Source organism: Oncorhynchus clarkii, chromosome 1 (genome assembly GCF_045791955.1).
Source record: "Oncorhynchus clarkii lewisi isolate Uvic-CL-2024 chromosome 1, UVic_Ocla_1.0, whole genome shotgun sequence".
Lineage (NCBI taxonomy): Eukaryota > Metazoa > Chordata > Actinopteri > Salmoniformes > Salmonidae > Oncorhynchus > Oncorhynchus clarkii.
Window position 1 is genome coordinate 81,827,059 of NC_092147.1, and position 23,681 is coordinate 81,850,739.

General features: G+C 45.3%; 1 protein-coding gene across 6 annotated transcripts in view; it reads left to right on the forward strand.

Annotated features, from left to right (window-relative positions):
* LOC139413246 (E3 ubiquitin-protein ligase MARCHF8-like) overlaps positions 1–23,681 on the forward strand; it is a 165,511-nt gene that overhangs the window by 80,328 nt on the left and 61,502 nt on the right. Inside the window, exon 1 of one of the 6 annotated variants that reach the window (XM_071160422.1) lies at positions 11,735–12,047. The exons of the other annotated variants lie outside the window; for them this stretch is intronic. Within the exon in view, the coding sequence (XP_071016523.1) occupies positions 12,024–12,047 (24 nt within the window). The 5' untranslated portion in view covers positions 11,735–12,023. Of the gene's footprint in view, positions 1–11,734; positions 12,048–23,681 lie in introns of those variants that run through there. 6 annotated transcript variants of the gene reach the window in all.

The following is a 23,681-nucleotide window of genomic DNA, read 5'->3' on the forward strand; positions in this document are numbered from 1 at the left end:
CTCTCTCTCTCTCTCTCTCTCTGAACCAGGTCACTGGTAAGTTTCTCTCTCTCTCTCTGAACCAGGTCACTGGGGAGTTTCTCTCTCTCTCTCTCTCTGAACCAGGTCACTGGGGAGTTTCTCTCTCTCTCTCTCTCTCTCTGAACCAGGTCACTGGAGTTTCTCTCTCTCTCTCTCTGAACCAGGTCACTGGGGAGTTTCTCTCTCTCTCTCTGAACCAGGTCACTGGGGAGTTTCTCTCTCTCTCTCTGATCTGGGGAGTTTCTCTCTCTCTCTCTCTGAACCAGGTCACTGGGGAGTTTCTCTCTCTCTCTGAACCAGGTCACTGAACCAGGTCACTGGGGTTTCTCTCTCTCTCTCTGAGTTTCTCTCTCTCTCTCTCTCTCTCACTGGGGAGTTTCTCTCTCTCTATCTGAACCAGGTCACTGGAGTTTCTCTCTCTCTCTAAACCAGGTCACTGGGGAGTTTCTCTCTCTCTCTCTCTCTCTGAACCAGGTCACTGAACCAGGTCACTGGAGTTTCTCTCTCTCTCTCTGAACCAGGTCACTGGGGAGTTTCTCTCTCTCTCTCTCTCTCACTGAACCAGGTCACTGGGGAGTTTCTCTCTCTCTCTCTCTGAACCAGGTCACTGGGGAGTTTCTCTCTCTCTCTCTGAACCAGGTCACTGGGGAGTTTCTCTCTCTCTGGGGAGTTTCTCTCTCTCTATCTGAACCAGGTCACTGGGGAGTTTCTCTCTCTCTCTCTCTCTCTGAACTCACTGAACCAGGTCACTGGGGAGTTTCTCTCTCTCTCTCTCTCTGAACCAGGTCACTGGGGAGTTTCTCTCTCTCTATCTGAACCAGGTCACTGGAGTTTCTCTCTCTCTCTCTGAACCAGGTCACTGGGGAGTTTCTCTCTCTCTCTCTCTCTCTCTCTCTCTGAACCAGGTCACTGGGGAGTTTCTCTCTCTCTCTCTCTCTCTCTCTCTCTGAACCAGGTCACTGTGGAGTTTCTCTCTCTCTCTCTCTGAACCAGGTCACTGGTGAGTTTCTCTCTCACTCTCTCTCTGAACCAGGTCACTGGGGAGTTTCTCTCTCTCTCTCTCTCTCTGAACCAGGTCACTGGGGAGTTTCTCTCTCTCTCTCTCTGAACCAGGTCACTGGTGAGTTTCTCTCTCTCTCTCTGAACCAGGTCACTGGTGAGTTTCTCTCTCTCTCTCTGAACCAGGTCACTGGGGAGTTTCTCTCTCTCTCTCTCTCTGAACCAGGTCACTGGGGAGTTTCTCTCTCTCTCTCTGAACCAGGTCACTGGAGTTTCTCTCTCTCTTTCTGAACCAGGTCACTGGGGAGTTTCTCTCTCTCTCTGAACCAGGTCACTGTGGAGTTTCTCTCTCTCTCTCTGAACCAGGTCACTGGGGAGTTTCTCTCTCTCTCTCTGAACCAGGTCACTGGGGAGTTTCTCTCTCTCTGAACCAGGTCACTGGGGAGTTTCTCTCTCTCTCTCTGAACCAGGTCACTGGGGAGTTTCTCTCTCTCTCTCTCTCTGAACCAGGTCACTGGGGAGTTTCTCTCTCTCTCTCTGAACCAGGTCACTGGTGAGTTTCTCTCTCTCTCTCTGAACCATGTCACTGGGGAGTTTCTCTCTCTCTCTCTCTCTCTCTCTGAACCAGGTCACTGTGGAGTTTCTCTCTCTCTCTCTGAACCAGGTCACTGGGGAGTTTCTCTCTCTCTCTCTCTGAACCAGGTCACTGGGGAGTTTCTCTCTCTCTCTCTGAACCAGGGCACTGGGGAGTCTCTCTCACTGATTCACTCCACTGTACCTTACATTCAACTCTGGCTGCACGCTATTCACTATAATGAAGTGCACTACTTTTGGCCAGAGTTCTTGAACTTTCTCTCGAAGTTTCTCCACATGTGGAACCTCTATGTCATCAGCGTCTCAAATAGTTTGGCTCCCTATCCCCTATTGTAGTGCACTACTTTTGGCCAGATGATTTGTGCACACCAGATAAGGTTCCTCTCTAAAGTTTCTTCCTACTAGAGTTTTTGCCACTTTGTCCTCTCGTTCAACTCAGTTTTTGATTCTGTAACGCAACAATTTCAAAGATTTTACTGAGTTACAGTTCATATAAAGAAATCAGTTTATTGAAATAAATTCATTAGGCCCTAATCTATGGATTTCACATGATTGGGAATACAGATATGCATTTGTTGGTCACAGATATATATTATTTTTAAAGTAGGCACATGGAATGTTATCCCACTCCTCTTCAATGGCTGCGCGAAGTTGCTGGATATTGGCGGGAACTGGAACAGGCTGTCGTACACATCAATCCAGAGCATCCCAAACATGCTTGATGGGTGACATATCTGTTGAGTATGCAGTCCAAGGAAGAACTGGGAAATGTTCAGCTTACAGGAATTGTGTACAGATCCGATATGGGGCCGTTCATTACCATGCTGAAAATGAGGTGATGGCAGCAGATGAATGGCATGACAATGGGCCTCAGGATCTCGTCACGGTATCTCTATGCATTGAAATTGACATGGATAAAATGCAATTGTGTTCTTGTCTGTAGCGTATGCCTGCCCATACCATAACCCCACCGCCACCAGGGGGGCACTCTGTTTACAACGTTGACATCAGCAAACCGCTCGCCCATATGATGCCGTACACGCTGTCTGCCATCTGCCCGGTACAGTTGAAACTGGAATTAATCCGTGAAGAGCACACATCTCTAGCATGCCAGTGGCCATCGAAGTTGAGCATTTGCCCACTGAAGTCGGTTACAATGCTGAATTGCAGTCAGGTCAAGACCCTGGTGAGAACAACAAGCACACAAATGAGCTTCCCTGAGACGGTTTCTGACAGTTTGTGCAGAAATTCTTCGGTTGTGCAAACCCACAGCTTCATCATCTGTCCAAGTGGCTGGTCTCAGACGATCCCACAGGTGAAGAAGCCGGATGTGGAGGTCCTGGGCTGGCACGTGGTCTGCGGTTCTGAGGCCGGTTGGACGTACTGCCAAATTCTCTAAACGATGTTGGAGGCGGCTTATGGTAGAGAAATTAACATGAAATGATCTGGCACCGGCTCTGATGGACATTCCTGCAGTCAGCATGCCAATTGCACTCTCCCTCAAAACTTGAGACATCTGTGGCATTGTGTTGTGTGACATTTTAGAGTGGCCTTATTGTCCCCAGCACAAGATGCACCTGTGTAATGATCATGCTGTTTAATCAGCTTCCTGATATTCCACACCTGTCAGGTGGATGGATTATCTTGGCGAAGGAGAAATGCTCACTAACAGGGATGTAAACAAATGTATGCACACAATTTGATAGAAATAAGCTTCTTGTGAGTATGGAACTGGGATATTTTCTTTCAGCTCATGAAACATGTGACCAACACTTTACTTGTTGCGTTTATATTTTTGTTCAGTGTAGTTTGGCAGATTAAAATAGAAACGTTTATACGGATGTTGGCCGTCTAGTGAGATATGACTGTTCATTTAACTCGGCAAGTCAGTTAAGAACAAATTCTTATTTACAATGACGGCCTAGGAACAGTGGGTTAACTGCCTTGTTCAGGGGCAGAATGACAGATTTTTACCTTGTCAGCTCGAGGATTCGTTCTAGCAAGCTTTCGGTTACTGACCCAACGCTCTAAACACTAGGCTACCTGCCACCCCTGTATGTTGCGTAAAGGCATTTGCAGGCTATAAGTCTTATCATGATGTAATGTGCTGAATCACACAGGGAATGCATGATGAGATGTGAGCACATCAAAGCAGACTGGATCTCATATACATACCAAGATGGGAAATATATAGACTGTTGGGGAATATTAACAAGAAGTCTGACATTTTCAAGAAGGGTTCGAAATCTATTTCTGCAAGTGATACAGGTTGTACGCTGTACTTTATAGGAATCTCGGCTGATATACTTTCTTGGCTGATTTACCCTCCCTCCATCTTTCTCTCCCTCTTCCTCATTCCCCCTCCAATCTCTCCAGTATGATTTGATAGAACTGTTGGGTAAAGGCGTGCAGTGCAACCCCTGTACAGTGCTGTGGTTATCAGTATGTATGAGTGTATATTTGAATATGAACTGAAAGGACTATTACAGGGTAATTTCATGCCCCACAGGAGATCTAATGTCTTCTTCCCTCTATGGAGATTAGGTTGTCATCTCTCTTTCTCTCTCTGTCTCTCTCTTTTCCCTTTCTCTAACACCTTTCTTACTCCTTTTCTCCCGATCAAATCTCTCCCCTCCTCCTCACTCTCCTATTCTCTGCTATTGCTTTTCTCGTTTTTCTCCCTATCTGTCTCTCATCCTCTCTCTCTCTCTCTCTCTTTGCTTTTTCTCCCTCTGCTAAATTCTTCTTCTCTTCTGTCTTTACCTCTTTCACACTTTCTCTCTCTCTCTGTATTTAGTCTTTCTCTTCTTCCCCCTCCACATCTTTTCCTTTGTCTCCCCTCTCCATGGTCTCTACATGTCCTCGCTGTGGTCTCTCCATGGCCTCTCTATGGCCTCTCCATGGCCTCTACATGTCCTCGCTGTGGTCTCTCCATGGCCTCTCTATGGCCTCTCCATGGTCTCTACATGTCCTCGTTGTGGTCTCTCCATGGCCTCTCTATGGCCTCTCCATGGTCTCTACATGTCCTCGCTGTGGTCTCTCCATGGCCTCTCTATGGCCTCTCTATGGCCTCTCCGTGGCCTTTCCATGGCCTCTCTATGGCCTTTCCATAGTCTCTACATGTCCTCGCTGTGGTCTCTCCATGGCCTCTCCATGGCCTCTCCATGGCATCTCCATGGCCTCTCTATGGCCTCTCCATGGCCTCTCTATGGCCTCTCTATGGCCTCTCCATGGCCTCTCTATGGCCTCTCCATGGCCTCTCCATGGCCTCTCTATGGATTCTCCATGTTCTCTCCATGGCTTCTCCATGGCTTCTCCATGGCCTCTCAAACTAAATCAAACTTTATTTGTCACATGGGCCGAATACAACAGGTGTAGACCTTACCGTGAAATGTTTACTTACAAGCCCTTAACCAAGAATGCAGTTCAAGAAAGAGTTACGAAATTATTTACCAAATAAACTAAAGTAAAAAATATTAAAAAGTAACACAATAAAATAACAATAATGAGGCTATACAGACGTGGCCAAAAGTTTTGAGAATGACACAAATATTAATTTTCACAAAATCTGCTGCCTCAGTTTGTATGATGGCAATTTGCATATACTCCAGAATGTTATGAAGAGTGATCAGATGAATTGCAATTAATTGCAAAGTCCCTATTTGCCATGCAAATGAACTGAATCCCCCAAAAACATTTTCACTGCATTTCAGCCCTGCCACAAAAGGACCAGCTGACATCATGTCAGTGATTCTCTCGTTAACACAGGTGTGAGTGTTTACGAGGACAAGGCTGGAGATCACTCTGTCATGCTGATTGAGTTCGAATAACAGACTGGAAGCTTCAAAAAGAGGGTGGTGCTTGGAATCATTGTTCCTCTTCTGTCAACCATGGTTGCCTGCAAGGAAACACGTGTCATCATCATTGCTTTGCACAAAAAGGGCTTCACAGGCAAGGATATTGCGGCCAGTAAGATTGCACCTAAATCAATAATTTATCGGATCATCAAGAACTACAAGGAGAGCGGTTCAATTGTTGTGAAGAAGGCTTCAAGGTGCCCAAGAAAGTCCAGCAAGCGCCAGGACCGTCTCGAAAAGTTGATTCAGCTGCGGGATCGGGGCACCACCAGTACAGAGCTTGCTCAGGAATGGCAGCAGGTAGGTGTGAGTGCATCTGCACGCACAGTGAGGCAAAGACTTTTGGAGGATGGCCTGGTGTCAAGAAGGGCAGCAAAGAAGCCACTTCTCTCCAGGAAAAACATCAGGGACAGACTGATATTCTGCAGAAGGTACAGGGATTGGACTGCTGAGGACTGGGGTAAAGTCATTTTCTCTGAGGAATCCCCTTTCCGATTGTTTGGGGCATCCGGAAAAAAGCTTGTCCGGAGAAGACAAGGTGAGCGCTACCATCAGTCCTGTGTCATGCCAACAGTAAAGCATAAGAACACAGCCATGAATAAAGAATGGTACCAACACATCCTCCGAAAGCAATTTCTCCCAATCATCCAGGAATAGTTTGGTGACGAACAATGCCTTTTCCAGCATGATGGAGCACCTTGCCATAAGGCAAAAGTGATAACTAAGTGGTTCGGGGAACAAAACATCAATATTTTGGGTCCATGGCCAGGAAACTCCCCAGAACTTAATCCCATTGAGATATTGTGGTCAATCCTCAAGAGGGGGTGGACAAACAAAAACCCACAAATTCTGACGAACTCCAAGCTCCAGGTCTTGAAAAAGAAGGGTCAACACTGCAAATATTGAGTCTTTGCATCAACTTCATGTAATTGTCAATAAAAGCCTTTGACACTTATGAAATGCTTGTAATTATACTTCAGTATTCCATAGTAATATTTGACAAAAATATCTAAAGACACTGAAGCAGCAAACTTTGTGGAAATTAATATTTGTGTCATTCTCAAAACTTTTGGCCACGACTGTATACAGGGGGTACCGGTACCGAGTCAATGTGCGGGGTTACAGGTTTGTCAGGTCATTTGTTCAGTGACTATGTATAGATAATAAACAGTGAGTAGCAGCAGTGTAAAAACAAATGCGGGGTGTCAATGTAAATAGTCCGGGTGGCCATTTGATTAATTGTTCAGCATTCTAATGGCTTGGGGGTAGAATCTGTTAAGAAGCCTTTTGGTCCTAAACTTGGTGCTCCAGTACTGCTTGCCCTGTGGTAGCAGATAGAAAAGTCTATGCCTTGGGTGACTGGAGTCTTTGAAAATTTTTATAACCGTCAGAGCCAGTGTAGTAGGATTCAATCTTAATCCTGTATTGACGCGTAGCAGGATTTCAAATAAGCGTCCGGATTAGTGTCCCTCTCCTTGAAAATGGAAGCTCTAGCCTTTAGCTCAGTGTGGATGTTGCCTGTAATCCATGGCTTCTGGTTGGAATATGTACGTACAGTCACTGTGGGGATGACGTTTTTGATGCACTTATTGATGAAGCCGATGACTGAGGTGGTATACTCCTCAGTGCCATTGGATGAATCCCAGAACATATTCCAGTCTGTACTAGAAAAACAGTCCTGTAGCTTAGCATCCACGTCATCTGACCACTACTGTATTGAGCGAGTCATTGGTACTTCCTGCTTTAGTTTTTGCTTGTTAGCAGGAATCAGGAGGATAGCATTATGGTCAGATTTGCCAAATGGAGGGCGGGGGAGAGCTTAGTATACATCTCTATGTGTGGAGTAAAGGTGGTCTAGAGTTTGTTTTTACCTCTGGTTGCACATGTGACATGTTGGTAGAAATGAGGTAAAAACGGATTTAAGTTTCCCTGCATTAAAGTCCCCGGCCACTAGGAGTGCTGTCTCTGGATGAGCATTTTCTTGTTTGCTTATGGCCTTACACAGCTCATTGAGTGTGGTCTTAGTGCCAGCATCAGTCTGTGGTGGTAAATAGACGGCTACGAATAATATAGATGAGAACTCTCTCTCCATGGCCTTTCCATGTTCTCTCCATGGCCTCTACATGGCCTCATCATAGACTAGTGTCCTGTCCAGGGGGTGGACTGCCTCATGCTACAGAAACAGGAGATAGGATAGGCTCCAATGAGCCGTTCCGGATCGCACAAGCCAAGAGTCCCTACTTCTACCTGGCATGATGCTTTCCTTCCATGCTGTACCGGCCTTATAGTCCACCTGAATGTTCCCATAGATAATAGATATGTATGACTTTACGTAATAAGCTAGCTATGGGTAAACTGAAAGCTTTATTGAAGCAACATCAATGCTGGCGAGCTGCAGCAATCTAAACGTATAATTATACACAAAATGACAGTTACAAAGTTCTGTATAATTATACACAATTGCACTATAAATATAAATTGGTATTGCTGGTGAGCTGAGGTAATCTACAGTAAATGTATAATTATACACACAATTACAGTTACAAAGTTCTGTATAATTTCTGTACAGTTTGAGTCCCTTTGGAACCAAAGTACTGCTGGTTTTCCTTTCTAACAGGAAGTCTATAATTTATCAATTAATCTTACTGATTGTTCAGTAACGTTAAATTATAATGAAATCAGAACCTGTTCAGAAATATGAATGTTTGACCACGTGAAATAATTAAAGAGACCATATCAGAAATGCGCTTTACAAATTAAATATGATTATCATGGTTATTATTGTATGAACATGAAGAGCAATTTACTCTCATGTGTAATATGAGTCAGATTGTAATCAAAACTATTAAGTAGGGAATAATTTGTCACTCTCCTTGTTGACAACACTACAGACAAATCATGGTCTAGTCTGCATAACTGACGAAACTGCGTTTCTTGGTTTTCAAATCTCTCTAGTTATGATGAATGAGGTGTCGGGTAAACATAATGGCAGTATTATCCTGTCAGTCACAGAGGCCTAGCAGTATACTGGAAGGCTATAATTAGCACAGTAAACAGCATGTCAACAGTAATCTCATGTTATGGTGCTACCTGCCTCTGAGTTATCAAACTCATTAGTGAATGGACCTGCACTCTAATCAGCCTAATATCACAGTCTGCATAGCATTTGATTGATGCCTACACACCCATGGACATGCAGCTGGACACACATGCAAGCAATCACACACACACACACACACACACACACACACACACACACACACACACACACACACACACACACACACATTGTACCCACATACTGTACACACACATAATGTACACACACACACAACAGAACATAAATGAATATGTAAATATGTTATTTGCTATTGACACGAGGACATAGAGAGTAATAACCATAGTGATACAGTAGAATAATGTTCTGTGTTATTATAAGGGAATAACCATTCCACTTTTGTACTGCAAATTCTAATGTAGTTATGCTGCACACTTAGTTTGTGTTTTTAAATTGCATTATTATGTAATGTACAAGGTCAAGCTTTCTTTACACAGTTATCAGTATAATAATTTCAGCGCTGAGACTGAGGTGATTCGTAAATCAGATTCGTCCTACTGCGGTCCCTCAGCAGCCTGCCTCAGCAGTGTGTCATCCCTGCAGAGATAGACAAGCTCAAGAGATGCTGGTGTTACACAGTCCTGCTGAGTAGAAGTTAGAGACCGTTAAACCTTTTCAAATAGCGCTATTGCCAATAGAGGTGGAGAGCCATGTTGCTAGTACTGTCTGTTGTCAGTACTGCCCAGAGAGCAAGGACTGTAGTAGTATTTATTGGCTCCCTGTGTGTCTCCTGAGACATGGGAGATTTTTCTCTGACTGTGTGTGTGTGTGTGTGTGTGTGTGTGTGTGTGTGTGTGTGTGTGTGTGTGTGTGTGTGTGTGTGTGTGTGTGTGTGTGTGTGTGTGTGTGTGTGTGTGTGTGTGTGTGTGTCATAAGACACAGTGGCAGAAACAATATGTACAAAATAACTTACACATAACGTGAAAAACATACACAATTGGTTACGGGATCGTAAAACGGCAGCCATCTCCGTCAGCACCATTCTTCCTAATTGTCATGTAATAAATAATTGCCATGTCATGTAAAGCTTTCACCACAAAGGTTGGTGACATGGAGGTACTCAACACTGATTGGCTATTGTGTTGTTTTTTGTTTTTTGCTCCTCCTGCCCCCATTGGTTGGTTTAATGTCGTGACAAAGGCTGCAGTTCCTTCACCTTCTGTTCTGTGTCCTCAGTCATGAGTTAGTCTGGCATCGGGTTAGACAGACAGTATTCACCATCAACTGATCATCAACTTGATACAATAATATGATACCTGTATACAAAAATAGTATAATTATATACTTATACGATACAACAGACAGACTGTTATACAGACTGTTATACTGTTATATTCTATTGCCAAAATGTTATTTCAGCCTCTCAGCCCCTTTAAATATTGGGAGTATGAGCATGTTTTCTCATACTCAGATCTCTCATCATGTCTAATGAATATCAGTGTGTAGCCCTTTTCTCCTCATTCTCTCCTCTCTCTCACCTTCTCTCCCCTTTCTATCCCTTTCTCCACTTTCTCCCCTTCTCTCTCTTGCACCCCTTCTCTCTTGCTCCCCTTCTCTCTTTCTCCCCTTCTCTCTCTTGCTCCCCTTCTCTCTTTCTCCCCTTCTCTCTCTTGCTCCCCTTCTCTCTTGCTCCTCTTCTCTCTCTTGCTCCCCTTCTCTCTTTCTCCCCTTCTCTCTCTTTCTCCCCTTCTCTCTCTTTCTCCTCTTCTCTCCTCTTTCTCTCCCCTTCTCACCTCTTTCTCCCATTTCTCCCCTTCTCTCCTCCCCTCTCTCCCCTTCTCTCTTTCTCCCCTTCTTTCCTCTCTCTCCCCTTCTTTCCTCTCTCTCCCCTTCTCTCCTCTTTCTCTCCCCTTTCTCTCCTTTCTCTCCCCTTTCTCCCCTTTCTCACCTTTCTCTCCACTTTCTCCCCTTCTCTCTCTTTCTCCTCTTCTCTCCTCTTGCTCCCCTTCTCTCTCTTTCTCCCCTTCTCTCTCTTTCTCCTCTTCTCTCCTCTTTCTCTCCCCTTCTCACCTCTTTCTCCCCTTTCTCCCCCTTCTTTTCTCTCTCTCTCCCCTTCTCTCCTCTCTCTCCCCTTCTTTCCTCTCTCTCTCCCCTTCTCTCCTCTCCTCTTTCTCTCCCATTCTCTCCTCTTTCTCCCCTTCTCTCCTATCTCCTCTCTCTCCCCTTCTCTCCTCCTCTCTTTCTCTATCCTTCTCTCCTCTCTCTCCCCTTCTCTCCTCTCTCTCCCCTTCTCTCTCCCTCTCTCCTCTTCTCTCTCTCCCTCTCTCCTCTCTCTCTCCCTCTCCTCCCTCTCTTCCTCTAATATAATCTATCTAACATTATTACAGTTCTACTCTGTATGGTGCTAAATCAATTGGATCCATGTATAAACAGTAACACTAATATAATTGACACCCAGTGGGGCTGGGAACTATAGATCTTGATTTGCCCTTGGATCCAGCTGTCAGGATGACTTTGATAAATTAACCTCTGTCAACTGAGAGGATGACTTTAATAAATGAACCTCTGTCAACTGAGAGGATGACTTTAATAAATTAACCTCTGTCAACTGTGAGGATGACTTTAATAAATGAACCTCTGTCAACTGAGAGGATGACTTTAATAAATTAACCTCTGTCAACTGAGAGGATGACTTTAATAAATTAACCTCTGTCAGCTGTGAGGATGACTTTAATAAATTAACCTCTGTCAGCTGTGAGGATGACTCTGATAAATTAACCTCTGTCAGCTGTGAGGATGACTTTAATAAATTAACCTCTGTCAGCTGTGAATATGTCTCTGAAAAATTAACCTCTGTCAGCTGATAACCCCTTCACTTCCCTCTCTCCCTGATGGGGATTGGATCGCCAGTAAGATCCTCTCTGATTGGTGTAGGTTGGTGAATCTGTGTTCTCATCTGAACGGAACAAGCCTGTGTGTGTCAGGGGACAGGCTGAGGGAGGTTAGGGGGAGGGACTGGTTAAGCTGAGTGAGCAGTGGGAATACTTTAAATGGACTCCCACACATGAATAATGCATTAGATAGCCCCTCCCCTCATTGGGATCAGCTGGAGGAAATTGGGGTTTGGGCCAATCAGATTATGTCCCTGCCGGGTTTGCTCAGTGTGTGTGTGTATAGTAACCAGGAGAGAGAGAGAGCGGGCAAGTCCAGACAAATAGCAGCAGCTCAGAGCCTATAGGGTAGCCTTCTGTCGACTATCCCTCTCTCCGTCTCTCTATCGCTGCTCATTCTGTCTTTGTCCCAGGGTGTGTTATGGGAGCTGTCATTACCAAAGAGATGGCTGGGTGACATTGCTACAGCTCTACCTGTGTATTTACTAATGGTTGTTTCGTCTCCCCTGAGAGGATTTACACAGGGGCATGTAACTCCCCCAGGTTCCTTTGTCTGTGTGTGGGGTGTCTGAGGGTGTGTGTGGCTTCAAGGATCTAGCAGCCATGAATTCCTGCTGGAAGATGAAGGTATGGCTGGCTCTTTCTCGTACTTGTTGTTGATACTGACTATCAGGTGTGTGTGTGTGTGTGTGTGTGTGTGTGTGTGTGTGTGTGTGTGTGTGTGTGTGTGTGTGTGTGTGTGTGTGTGTGTGTGTGTGTGTGTGTAAGAGCAACCACCAACGTGTGTGTGTCTCGGGGGGAATCCTCCTGCGTACTTGTGTGTATGTGTTTGTTAGCGCAGTAAGAGAAACCACCAACCTGTGTGTGTGAGAGAGACAGCGAGGTAGTAAAAGCAGTTTCCTTTCGGTGGTTGTTATAGTGAGGCCTGCTGTCTCCGTGGTGACTGGAGCTCCTCTAAAGAAGCAGCTAGATAACAGTCTCTACTGGCAACGTGTGTGTCCATCACTTCTGTCTCTGCATGGAGAGTTCACCCCCTTCTTGATGCCCCCTTCTTTGTGTGTGTGCTTGGGGGGATACACGTGTGGGGGGAGGGGTGTGTGTGTGTGTGTGTGTGTGTCAGGTGCATGTCAGGGGAGCATCTGCCACTAACATAGTATGAAAGGATGACCCAATTTCACACCTCGCTCTCTCTTCTCCTCTCGCTCTTCTCCTCTCGCTCTTCTCCTCTCGCTCTTCTCCTCTCGCTCTTCTCTCGCTCTTCTCTCGCTCTTCTCCTCTCGCTCTTCTCCTCTCGCTCTTCTCCTCTCGCTCTTCTCCTCTCGCTCTTCTCCTCTCGCTCTTCTCCTCTCGCTCTTCTCTCTCTTCTCTTCTCTCTCTTCTCTTCTCTCTCTCTCTCCTCTCACTCTTCTCCTCTCGCTCTTCTCTTCTCTCTCTTCTCTCTCTCTTCTTCTCTCTCCTCCTCTCTCTCTTCTCCTCTCGCTCTTCTCCTCTCGCTCTTCTCCTCTCGCTCTTCTCCTCTCGCTCTTCTCCTCTCGCTCTTCTCCTCTCGCTCTTCTCTCTCTTCTCTTCTCTCTCTTCTCCTCTCTCTCTTCTCCTCTCGCTCTTCTCCTCTCGCTCTTCTCTTCTCTCTCTTCTCTCTCTCTTCTTCTCTCTCCTCCTCTCTCTCTTCTCCTCTCGCTCTTCTCCTCTCTCTCTTCTCCTCTCGCTCTTTTTATCTCGCTTTCTTCTCTTTCTCTCCGACAGCAGTAAACCCAAACAACAGATCAGACACATTGATGGGCCAGACATAGCCACGGGGCGATGTTTTGGGGGTGGGGGTGCTGACAATTGTTTGTTGACGGAGGTGTGGGGGGGGGGATTTATCAGTGCTCTCCTCCAAATCCACAGAGTAGCAGATCACATCATTGACTGCTGCACCAAACGACAGAGATTTGTGTCAATCCCTAAACAGGAGGGATGGAGGGAGGGATGGGGGCAGAGGAAAAAGATTAGTAGTCACATGTCGGGACGGGAGCTTAAAGAGTGTCTGAACGCACTGATTCCTGCATGTGTTTCTCTGTTGCTCATTAAGAAAAATGACATTTCAGTCTTGGGGATGTGGTGTGATGTTTGTGCCCCATGATACACCATAGGAACAAAGCCAGTTTCACTTCTTCAAGATAGTCAGAATGATTCTAAAATAACTAAAGAAATCTGTAAATCATTTTGACGTTTTTGCTGAGGTTTTAATCACACATTTGACATCTAGCTAAGGTGTTCAGTGCAATATTTCTCAAGTAAAAAAATAGGATTGGATACAGTGCCCTCACCGCAGCTGTGTATCCCATGTTAGTGGGCAAGTGAGCATTGTCGAAGTCACAACCCAACCCTCAAATAAGTCATGACAAACTCAGTTTTAGGGGAGACTGACTTTATGACAAATGATCCTATTTCCACTTTCTGACTAATATTGATGCCACATAGAAAACAGCTTATCAGAAAAGTTGTTTATTGCCTTCCATTGTGCTTTAAAATCTGTTCGGGATGGAGTGGGCAGGACAGGGAATTGAATGGGTGAGTTTTGGAGTCCTCCTGGCCCTCCTAGATGGGACTCATCCCTGTTCCTGGTTGGGAAGGAAGCATCCTGATTGTGCAGGACAATATACATCTAGTTTCCAGACTCCGTCCTGTTTCGTTAGTGTTTGACTATTAGCAGCTCTGCTCTGCTGTGGTCTCTGCTGTTCTGACCTCTGCTTTCTGTGTGTGTGTGTGTGTGTGTGTGGTTGTTGTTAGGGTTACATCACAGAGGAGCTGAAGGCCGAGCCAGTCAACACAGTTAATTATGGTGCACTGATTATCTGTGGCTACATGTTCTGCTCGGCTTCCCAAATGGCAGCCTATTCCCTTTATAGTGCACTACTTTCAGATAGGGAAACCCATAGGGCTGTGGTCAAAAGAGGTGCACTGTAGGGAATAGGCTGCCATTTGGGGGACACTACTGGACTCACACAGAAATAAACCCTCAAGTGATTCAGAGGAAAGCAAACCAAGTTGTTTGTACTTGTGCTTAATGAGGAAATGTGCCTCAAGCTCCAACTGACACACGCATCCTTATCTGGGTCTCAAAACAAGGACTTTTCACACACTTGAATACTGATCACTTTCTCCATTGTTTTCTCATCATCTCTCTCTTTCTCATTCTCTGTCATTATGTCTCTCTCTCTTTTTCTCCCGTCTTTCTCTCTCTCTCCCTCTTTTACATAATTCAATGAGAAAAGTCCATGCTATTGCCTCTTACTAGTCCAGACAGCCCTGTATCAGTGTTAGCTCTGTTCAGACAGCCCTGTATCAGTGTTGTTAGCTCTGTCCAGACAGCCCTGTATCAGTGTTGTTATCTCTGTTCAGACAGCCCTGTATCAGTGTTGTTAATGTATCAGTGTTGTTAGCTCTGTCTGTATCAGTGTTGTTATCTCTGTTCAGACCCTGTATCAGTGTATCAGTGTTGTTAGCTCTGTTCAGGCAGCCCTGTATCAGTGTTGTTAGCTCTGTTCAGGCAGCCCTGTATCAGTGTTGTTATCTCTGTTCAGACAGCCCTGTATGAGTGTTGATATCTCTGTTCAGACAGCCCTGTATCAGTGTTGTTAGCTCTGTTCAGGCAGCCCTGTATCAGTGTTGTTAGCTCTGTTCAGGCAGCCCTGTATCAGTGCTGTTGGCTCTGTTCAGACAGCCCTGTATCAGTGTTGTTAGCTCTGTTCAGGCAGCCCTGTATCAGTGTTGTTAGCTCTGTTCAGGCAGCCCTGTATCAGTGGTGTTAGCTCTGTTCAGGCAGCCCTGTATCAGTGCTGTTGGCTCTGTTCAGGCAGCCCTGTATCAGTGTTGTTAGCTCTGTTCAGACAGCCCTGTATCAGTGTTGTTAGCTCTGTTCAGGCAGCCCTGTATCAGTGTTGTTATCTCTGTTCAGGCAGCCCTGTATCAGTGTTGTTATCTCTGTTCAGGCAGCCCTGTATCAGTGTTGTTAGCTCTGTTCAGGCAGCCCTGTATCCGTGTTGTTAGCTCTGTTCAGGCAGCCCTGTATCAGTGTTGTTAGCTCTGTTCAGGCAGCCCTGTATCAGTGCTGTTGGCTCTGTTCAGACAGCCCTGTATCAGTGTTGTTAGCTCTGTTCAGACAACCCTGTATCAGTGTTGTTAGCTCTGTTCAGGCAGCCCTGTATCAGTGTTGTTAGCTCTGTTCAGGCAGCCCTGTATCAGTGTTGTTAGCTCTGTTCAGGCAGCCCTGTATCAGTGTTGTTAGCTCTGTTCAGGCAGCCCTGTATCAGTGTTGTTAGCTCTGTTCAGGCAGCCCTGTATCAGTGTTGTTAGCTCTGTTCAGGCAGCCCTGTATCAGTGTTGTTAGCTCTGTTCAGGCAGCCCTGTATCAGTGTTGTTAGCTCTGTTCAGGCAGCCCTGTATCAGTGTTGTTAGCTCTGTTCAGACAGCCCTGTATCAGTGCTGTTGGCTCTGTTCAGGCAGCCCTGTATCAGTGTTGTTAGCTCTGTTCAGGCAGCCCTGTATAAGTGTTGTTAGCTCTGTTCAGACAGCCCTGTATCAGTGCTGTTATCTCTGTTCAGGCAGCCCTGTATAAGTGTTGTTAGCTCTGTTCAGGCAGCCCTGTATCAGTGTTGTTAGCTCTGTTCAGGCAGCCCTGTATAAGTGTTGTTAGCTCTGTTCAGGCAGCCCTGTATAAGTTTTGTTAGCTCTGTTCAGACAGCCCTGTATCAGTGCTGTTGGCTCTGTTCAGGCAGCCCTGTATCAGTGTTGTTAGCTCTGTTCAGGCAGCCCTGTATCAGTGCTGTTGGCTCTGTTCAGGCAGCCCTGTATCAGTGCTGTTGGCTCTGTTCAGGCAGCCCTGTATAAGTGCTGTTAGCTCTGTTCAGACAGCCCTGTATAAGTGTTGTTAGCTCTGTTCAGACAGCCCTGTATCAGTGCTGTTATCTCTGTTCAGGCAGCCCTGTATCAGTGTTGTTAGCTCTGTTCAGACAACCCCGTATCAGTGTTGTTAGCTCTGTTCAGACAGCCCCGTATCAGTGTTGTTAGCTCTGTTCAGACAGCCCTGTATCAGTGTTGTCAGCTCTGTTCAGGCAGCCCTGTATCAGTGTTGTTAGCTCTGTTCAGGCAGCCCTGTATCAGTGTTGTTAGCTCTGTTCAGCCAGCCCTGTATCAGTGTTGTTAGCTCTGTTCAGGCAGCCCTGTATCAGTGTTGTTAGCTCTGTTCAGGCAGCCCTGTATCAGTGTTGTTAGCTCTGTTCAGGCAGCCCTGTATCAGTGCTGTTAGCTCTGTTCAGGCAGCCCTGTATCAGTGTTGTTAGCTCTGTTCAGGCAGCCCTGTATCAGTGTTGTTAGCTCTGTTCAGGCAGCCCTGTATAAGTGTTGTTAGCTCTGTTCAGACAGCCCTGTATAAGTGTTGTTAGCTCTGTTCAGACAGCCCTGTATCGTATCAGTGCTGTTAGCTCTGTTCAGGCAGCCCTGTATCAGTGTTGTTAGCTCTGTTCAGACAACCCCGTATCAGTGTTGTTAGCTCTGTTCAGACAGCCCTGTATCAGTGTTGTTAGCTCTGTTCAGACAGCCCTGTATCAGTGTTGTCAGCTCTGGTCAGGCAGCCCTGTATCAGTGTTGTTAGCTCTGTTCAGGCAGCCCTGTATCAGTGTTGTTAGCTCTGTTCAGCCAGCCCTGTATCAGTGTTGTTAGCTCTGTTCAGGCAGCCCTGTATCAATGTTGTTAGCTCTGTTCAGGCAGCCCTGTATCAGTGTTGTTAGCTCTGTTCAGGCAGCCCTGTATCAGTGTTGTTAGCTCTGTTCAGGCAGCCCTGTATCAGTGTTGTTAGCTCTGTTCAGGCAGCCCTGTATCAGTGTTGTTAGCTCTGTTCAGGCAGCCCTGTATCAGTGTTGTTAGCTCTGTTCAGGCAGCCCCGTATCAGTGTTGTTAGCTCTGTTCAGGCAGCCCCGTATCAGTGTTGTTAGCTCTGTTCAGACAGCCCTGTATCGTATCAGTGTTAGCTCTGTTCAGACAGCCCTGTATCGTATCAGTGTTGTTAGCTCTGTTCAGGCAGCCCTGTATCGTATCAGTGTTAGCTCTGTTCAGGCAGCCCTGTATCGTATCAGTGTTGTTAGCTCTGTTCAGGCAGCCCTGTATCGTATCAGTGTTGTTAGCTCTGTTCAGGCAGCCCTGTATCGTATCAGTGTTGTTAGCTCTGTTCAGGCAGCCCTGTATCGTATCAGTGTTGTTAGCTCTGTTCAGGCAGCCCTGTATCGTATCAGTGTTGTTAGCTCTGTTCAGACAACCCTGTATCAGTGTTGTTAGGTCTGTTCAGACAGCCCTGTATCAGTGTTGTTAGCTCTGTTCAGGCAGCCCTGTATCAGTGTTGTTAGCTCTGTTCAGGCAGCCCTGTATCAGTGTTGTTATCTCTGTTCAGGCAGCCCTGTATCAGTGTTGTTAGCTCTGTTCAGGCAGCCCTGTATCAGTGTTGTTAGCTCTGTTCAGGCAGCCCTGTATCAGTGTTGTTAGCTCTGTTCAGGCAGCCCTGTATCAGTGTCAGAGCAGCAGACACACTAGACTAGAACATACTAGTCTCCCATATCCTGTTCCTGTTCTGACACACTGATGTAATTACGAGAGATGAGGAGGGATGAAAGGGATGCAGATAGAGGGGGGGGGGTAGGCAGGATGAGATGCAGTTGAGAGATGATGTGGGGGAGGAGGGATCAGAGGAAGATTGAGAGAGAGAGAAGAGGAGAGGAAAAGAGGAATGAGAGGGGGGAGGAAGATGAGAGGCAGATGAGAGTGGGTGGGAGGTGAAAGAGGGAGGAAGAGGGGAGGTAAACCATATTCTCAACTTCCTGCTGTTGTGAAGTTTTTCTCACTCACTCACTCACTCACTCACAGGCTGTTTCCTGCTTTTAGCTGCAGGCCTACTTATGAGCTATCTCTGTGGAACTGTGGTTTTAACACACACATATGTGATGTCTCTAGTTCTCTCTAACACACACACAGACACACACACACACACACAGTCTCTTTCCTCTGTCAGACCTAATTTACAAGCTAACTGTGGGACTGTGTTTTTGCTGAGCTAATGCTAAGGATTGCTGCTGTCTTATGTAGTGGAAACAGCATACTGTCACTACAGTTTTACTAAAGGTCTAGGATCAGCTTACCCTCAACAAAATTCTACCATTAGGGAGGAAAACACAAAACTGATCTTAGATCAGTGTCTATGGGCGGTGTCTGTATCCCACTTCCATTGTCTTATAGCCCTGTACTGCCCATTCTGCTGCTCAGACAGGGTCAACCACTAGAACCAGAGACATGTAGGACATGTGTGTATATCTGTATGGCTAGAACTGGAGTCCTGTGTTGCAGTGGTTCACAGTAACCTCTGGTGATTATTGTTACTGTGCATAGTTTACATTCTAACATTCCCATCTGGTCCGCATCCTCGTTAGCTGACCACACACTGTGTGTGTGTGTGTGTGTGTGTGTGTGTGTGTGAGCGTGTGTGTGAGAGCATATGCACGTATGTGTGTGTGTGTTCAGCCTTGTATCTTCCTCCGTAGTGGTCATTGTACAGAGCCAGGAAACCACATCTACACAGTAGACCCCACACTCTTCCTGTGATCAGATTCTTTCAGTGATGCTGGATACAACATATCCTGCCTTCTTCTGGTAGGAGGTTTGGGGAATACAGTGAGGGGTCGTACAGGAAGATTATTTAGAGTGCTCTATACTCTCGGCCTTCTGTCGTCTTGCTGAGGAATATGGTGACTTCATCTCAGATACATACAGTATTCTACACAATCGTAATAATGTAAGCTTTTCACTGATAGGTATTTATACACAGGCAAAGCAGGTTTTGTGTGTGTGTGTGTGTGTGTGTGTGTGTGTGTGTGAGACCAGGCTTCGGGATGCGCTGTCATTGAACCAGTGGAGATAAGGCAAACATTTCCAGTGGGTTTTTCATGTTTTTTTTATACCCAGAATCGTCTGAGATCAGTATCACTGTCTTCCTCTCAGAAGTGTCTTATCTCATGTCCTAACGATATGATCCAATACCAGTAACCTTTAATATACACAGTTCTATGTGTGCTGCAGAGTATATATGAGAAGGGTTGTTGGCTATCAGACTAAAACATTGTCCTTTTCTAGTTTTAATAAAAACTGTGGTCGTACTGTGGCTGATTGACTGTAATCATCTCGTTCATAAAGGGCCATTAGTTTCAATAAGTTGACACAAAGTGACAGTCATTGATATGTATTATTATAATATCTGACAGCTTTTGTATCGCACTATCTGGCATATTCTACTGGTTAAACTGTAGTATTATAGTAGCTGCGGGTCAGTGGATGCGCATTGACCATTCAAATCAAACTGTTACCCAGGGATTGGGGTGAATAAATCTCTCCTTTCAACCAATTAGGATCCAAACAGCCTATTTTAGAATAGCAGTAGTACTTCAGTCATAACAGTGTGTGATGAGAGAGTTCTGTCAATGGCGAATGTCTGTATCTGCACAGGTTGATGAGCAGACTGCCATTCACAGACACACTATGCTCTGTGCAGGTCTGTGTCCTCTTCTATGGAGAGCTCTATGGACAGGATTCACATCACACAGATTTCCCCATTATCCTCATCATTGTGTGTGTGTGTCCATTAGTTCTGATGATTTAATTCTGTTTCCACCTTTCTCCTCATTATCACTGACTCTGATAGTGATATCTCTCGCTCTCTATCTCCATCTCCCTCCCAGTCTGTCTGTCTTATCTGATAGTAGATCATTAAGAGAGAGAGAGAGAGAGAGAGAGAGAAAAAAAAACGGCCTCACCCTACTAGAATCTGAAGTCAAATGTCTACTGTTTTCTGATGATCTGGTGCTTCTGTCCCCAACCAAGGAGGGCCTACAGCAGCACCTAGATATTCTGCACAGATTCTGTCAGACCTGGGCCCTGACAGTAAATCTCATTAAGACCAAAATAATGGTGTTTCAAAAAAGGTCCAGTTGCCAGGGCCACAAATACAAATTCCATCTAGACACCGTTGCACTAGAGCACACAAAAAAATTATACATACCTTGGCCTAAACATCAGCGCCACAGGTAACTTCCACAAAGCTGTGAACGAGCTGAGAGACAAGGCAAGAAGGGCCTTCTATGCCATCAAAAGGAACATCAATTTGACATATCAATTAGGATCTGGCTAAAAATACTTGAATCAGTTATAGATCCCATTGCCCTTTATGGGTGTGAGGTCTGGGGTTAGCTCACCAACTTAGAATTCACAAAATGGGAAAAACACCAAATTGAGACTCTGCATGCAGAATTCTGCAATAATATCCCTGTGTACAATGTAAAACACCAAATAATGCATCCAGAGCAGAATTAGGCCGATACCCGCTAATTATCAAAATCCAGAAAAGAGCCGTTAAATTCTACAACCACCTGAAAGGAAGTCTACAGACTCAGTGAACATAGCCTTGCTATTGAGAAAGGCCGGCGTAGGCAGACCTGGCTCTCAAGAGGAGACGGGCTATGTGCACACTGCCCACAAAACATCCTGCCAAATGTATGACCATATTAGAGACACATTTCCCTCAGATTACATAGATCCACAAAGAATTTGTATTTATTTATTTTCCATTTTGTACTTTAACTATTTGCACATAATATGACATGTGTAATGTCTTTATTATTTTGGAACGTTTGTGAGTGTAATGTTTACTATTCATTTTTGTTAATTATCTAGTTCACTTTGGCAATGTTAACATATGTTTCCCATGCCCAATAAAGCCCTTAAATTGAGTGATAGAGAATTCTGCACATGCCCAGACTCCTTCTGGGCTGTTATAACATTTATATCTTCCTGTCTTATGAACATGTCATTAGAAGCATTTGGCCATGCTGTGATATGAAGCTATGGGAGCCAGGAGGGTAGCCAGGAGGGTAGCCAGGAGGGTAGCCAGGAGGGGAGCCAGGAGGGGAGCCAGGAGGGGAGCCAGGAGGAGAGCCCTCCGCCAACACATTTCACCCTTAATGATCAAGCATTTAACGGCATATCAAGCAAAGCTAAAGAAACTTCTGCTCCTTGACACTCAGTGTAAAGGGTTATTTATTGAAGTTTTGGATCGCTGCGGTAGTTAGCAATTCCGTGCTAATTATAGTTAGCTGCCAGACGCTAATGATGCTAGCTTCGCTATGTTGTGGAGAATAGCTGATGTCACTGGTGTTGTTTTGAATCTGTGCGTGGTGACGTTGTACTGGGTTGGTTGTAGGCTGTATGCAGAAATAGAAGATGCATCACAAATAGAAATACATTGAAAAGAACTGACATCCCCATTATATTTCTATGGTTTTAATTTAACCGTCTGGTTCAGGGAAAGAAGATGATATAGTTGATACTGTTCTACTTTTGAGGAATAAAAACTTCTGACAGGCCTGACTCTCTTTCTCTACAGGATGTCTCTTCTTTCCATCAATCAATCTCACTCACTCACTCACTCGCATACTGTATGTTCCTTCTCTGTCCTTACCTTGGAAATATTACTGGACCTGCTGTTTGGAGGTGAACTTAGGAAGATTAGAATTTCACAAGATAACTCTGTTCTGAAAAGATGTAACATTGTAAAAGTCCTCAGACAGAGGGAAGGTCCAGCCCAGACAGAGGCCCTGAAGCTCTGAGGCCCATGAACCACCAAGATAAAATGTCTCCTCTTCTCTGTCCCATCCTCCTGATCCTCCCTTTATCCCCCTAACATAGGCCTGGATCATCACAGCCAGGGGTTGTTACTAGGGGAGAACAACTTCCTCCTCACGTTGAAGCCATGAAGTTCAAGGCTGACTGGGGTACTGCAGGCTGTGGTTTTCAGGAAGCAGGATTCCCACCCATTATAGTGAATGGTAAAATGGTAACATTCGTGTAAATATATATATATATTTTTTTTATGACAATCATGGTACCAATAATTGCTTCTAATACACCAGATTTATGTCTTCTTTTTAAAAAATCTCACACGGGAGTTATACGTTATAATGTAGTTGCTACAGTAGCTTGCAGAACCCTAGTCGACCTTCAACTTGAGATACTCAATGAGAGGAGGCAGAAATGAGCTAGCCTGCTATGTCACCTCCTGGAGGAGCTCAAACTGCACGTTATGTCTTGAGAATCTGCTCCATGAGACACCATCTTGGCAAGCTAAAACCGACTTCTTGAGCTTCAAATGCACTTATGAGTCGTCACATAAGAATGAGTGGTGTGACGTCATCGATGTCCATTTATATACAGTCGATGGTTGTTACCCAGTCCACGAATGTAGGGAGCGAGAGAGACGTCTGAAATTTGACTTTCTCTCACAGAATAATGAATGACTCTCAAGGCTAAATCCTTAGACTACTGTCACTGAGACAATGGGACTGTTTGTGAGTTAGTGTGTGAGAGAGGGAAACTGAGACAGAGGGAAAGGCAAAGATGGATGAAGAGAGAAACAGAGACAGGGAAAAGTCAATTAGTTCCTTGACAGGACTAAATGCTTCTCTCTTTCTCACTAATCTGAGTATGGAGAGTTCAGCACTTTGCTCTTCCTTCCTCATTTATCCATCCATCTCTCCTCCTCTCCTCTTCCTATTCTAATCAACCCTGTCCTATTCAATTGGAGGCTGTGGTATTAGTGGCCTTATTTCCCTCCGTTCTCATGGCAACCTTGTCCTTGAGTTCATCATCATTACTCCATCGCAGAAGAGAGTGATTACATCAGCTCTTCATAAAGGACACATTTAACATTTTCACCAACCAGGGGACAATGATAATTTGTTCCCCATTTTCTCTTTCTCTCCCTCTCTCTCTTTCCTTCTATATCTTACTCTTTCTCCCTCTCTTTACATCTTTCCTTCTATCTTTCTTTATTTCCTTCCATACCGTCTCTCTCTCTCCCTCTCTCTTACTCTCTCTATGCCTTTTGCTCTGTTTCTCACTAGAAGTATGATCCTGTATGTTTCAGCTCTTCATAAAGAACACGTCTAACATTTCACCAACCATTATGGCCAAACATAGATAGATAAACACACAGTTTATCAGGTGTGTGTGTGTGTGATCACTTCACAGTATTAAGACCATAAAGAGATCATATCATCTTCTCAGAAATTGGGTGGGTGAGTTTTTATTTTGTAGTGTGTGTGTGTGTGTGTGTGTGTGTGTGTGTGTGTGTGTGCGGGCGGGCGGGCGGGCGCGGGCCTCTTCTGACTTCCACTGAACTTGTTGCGA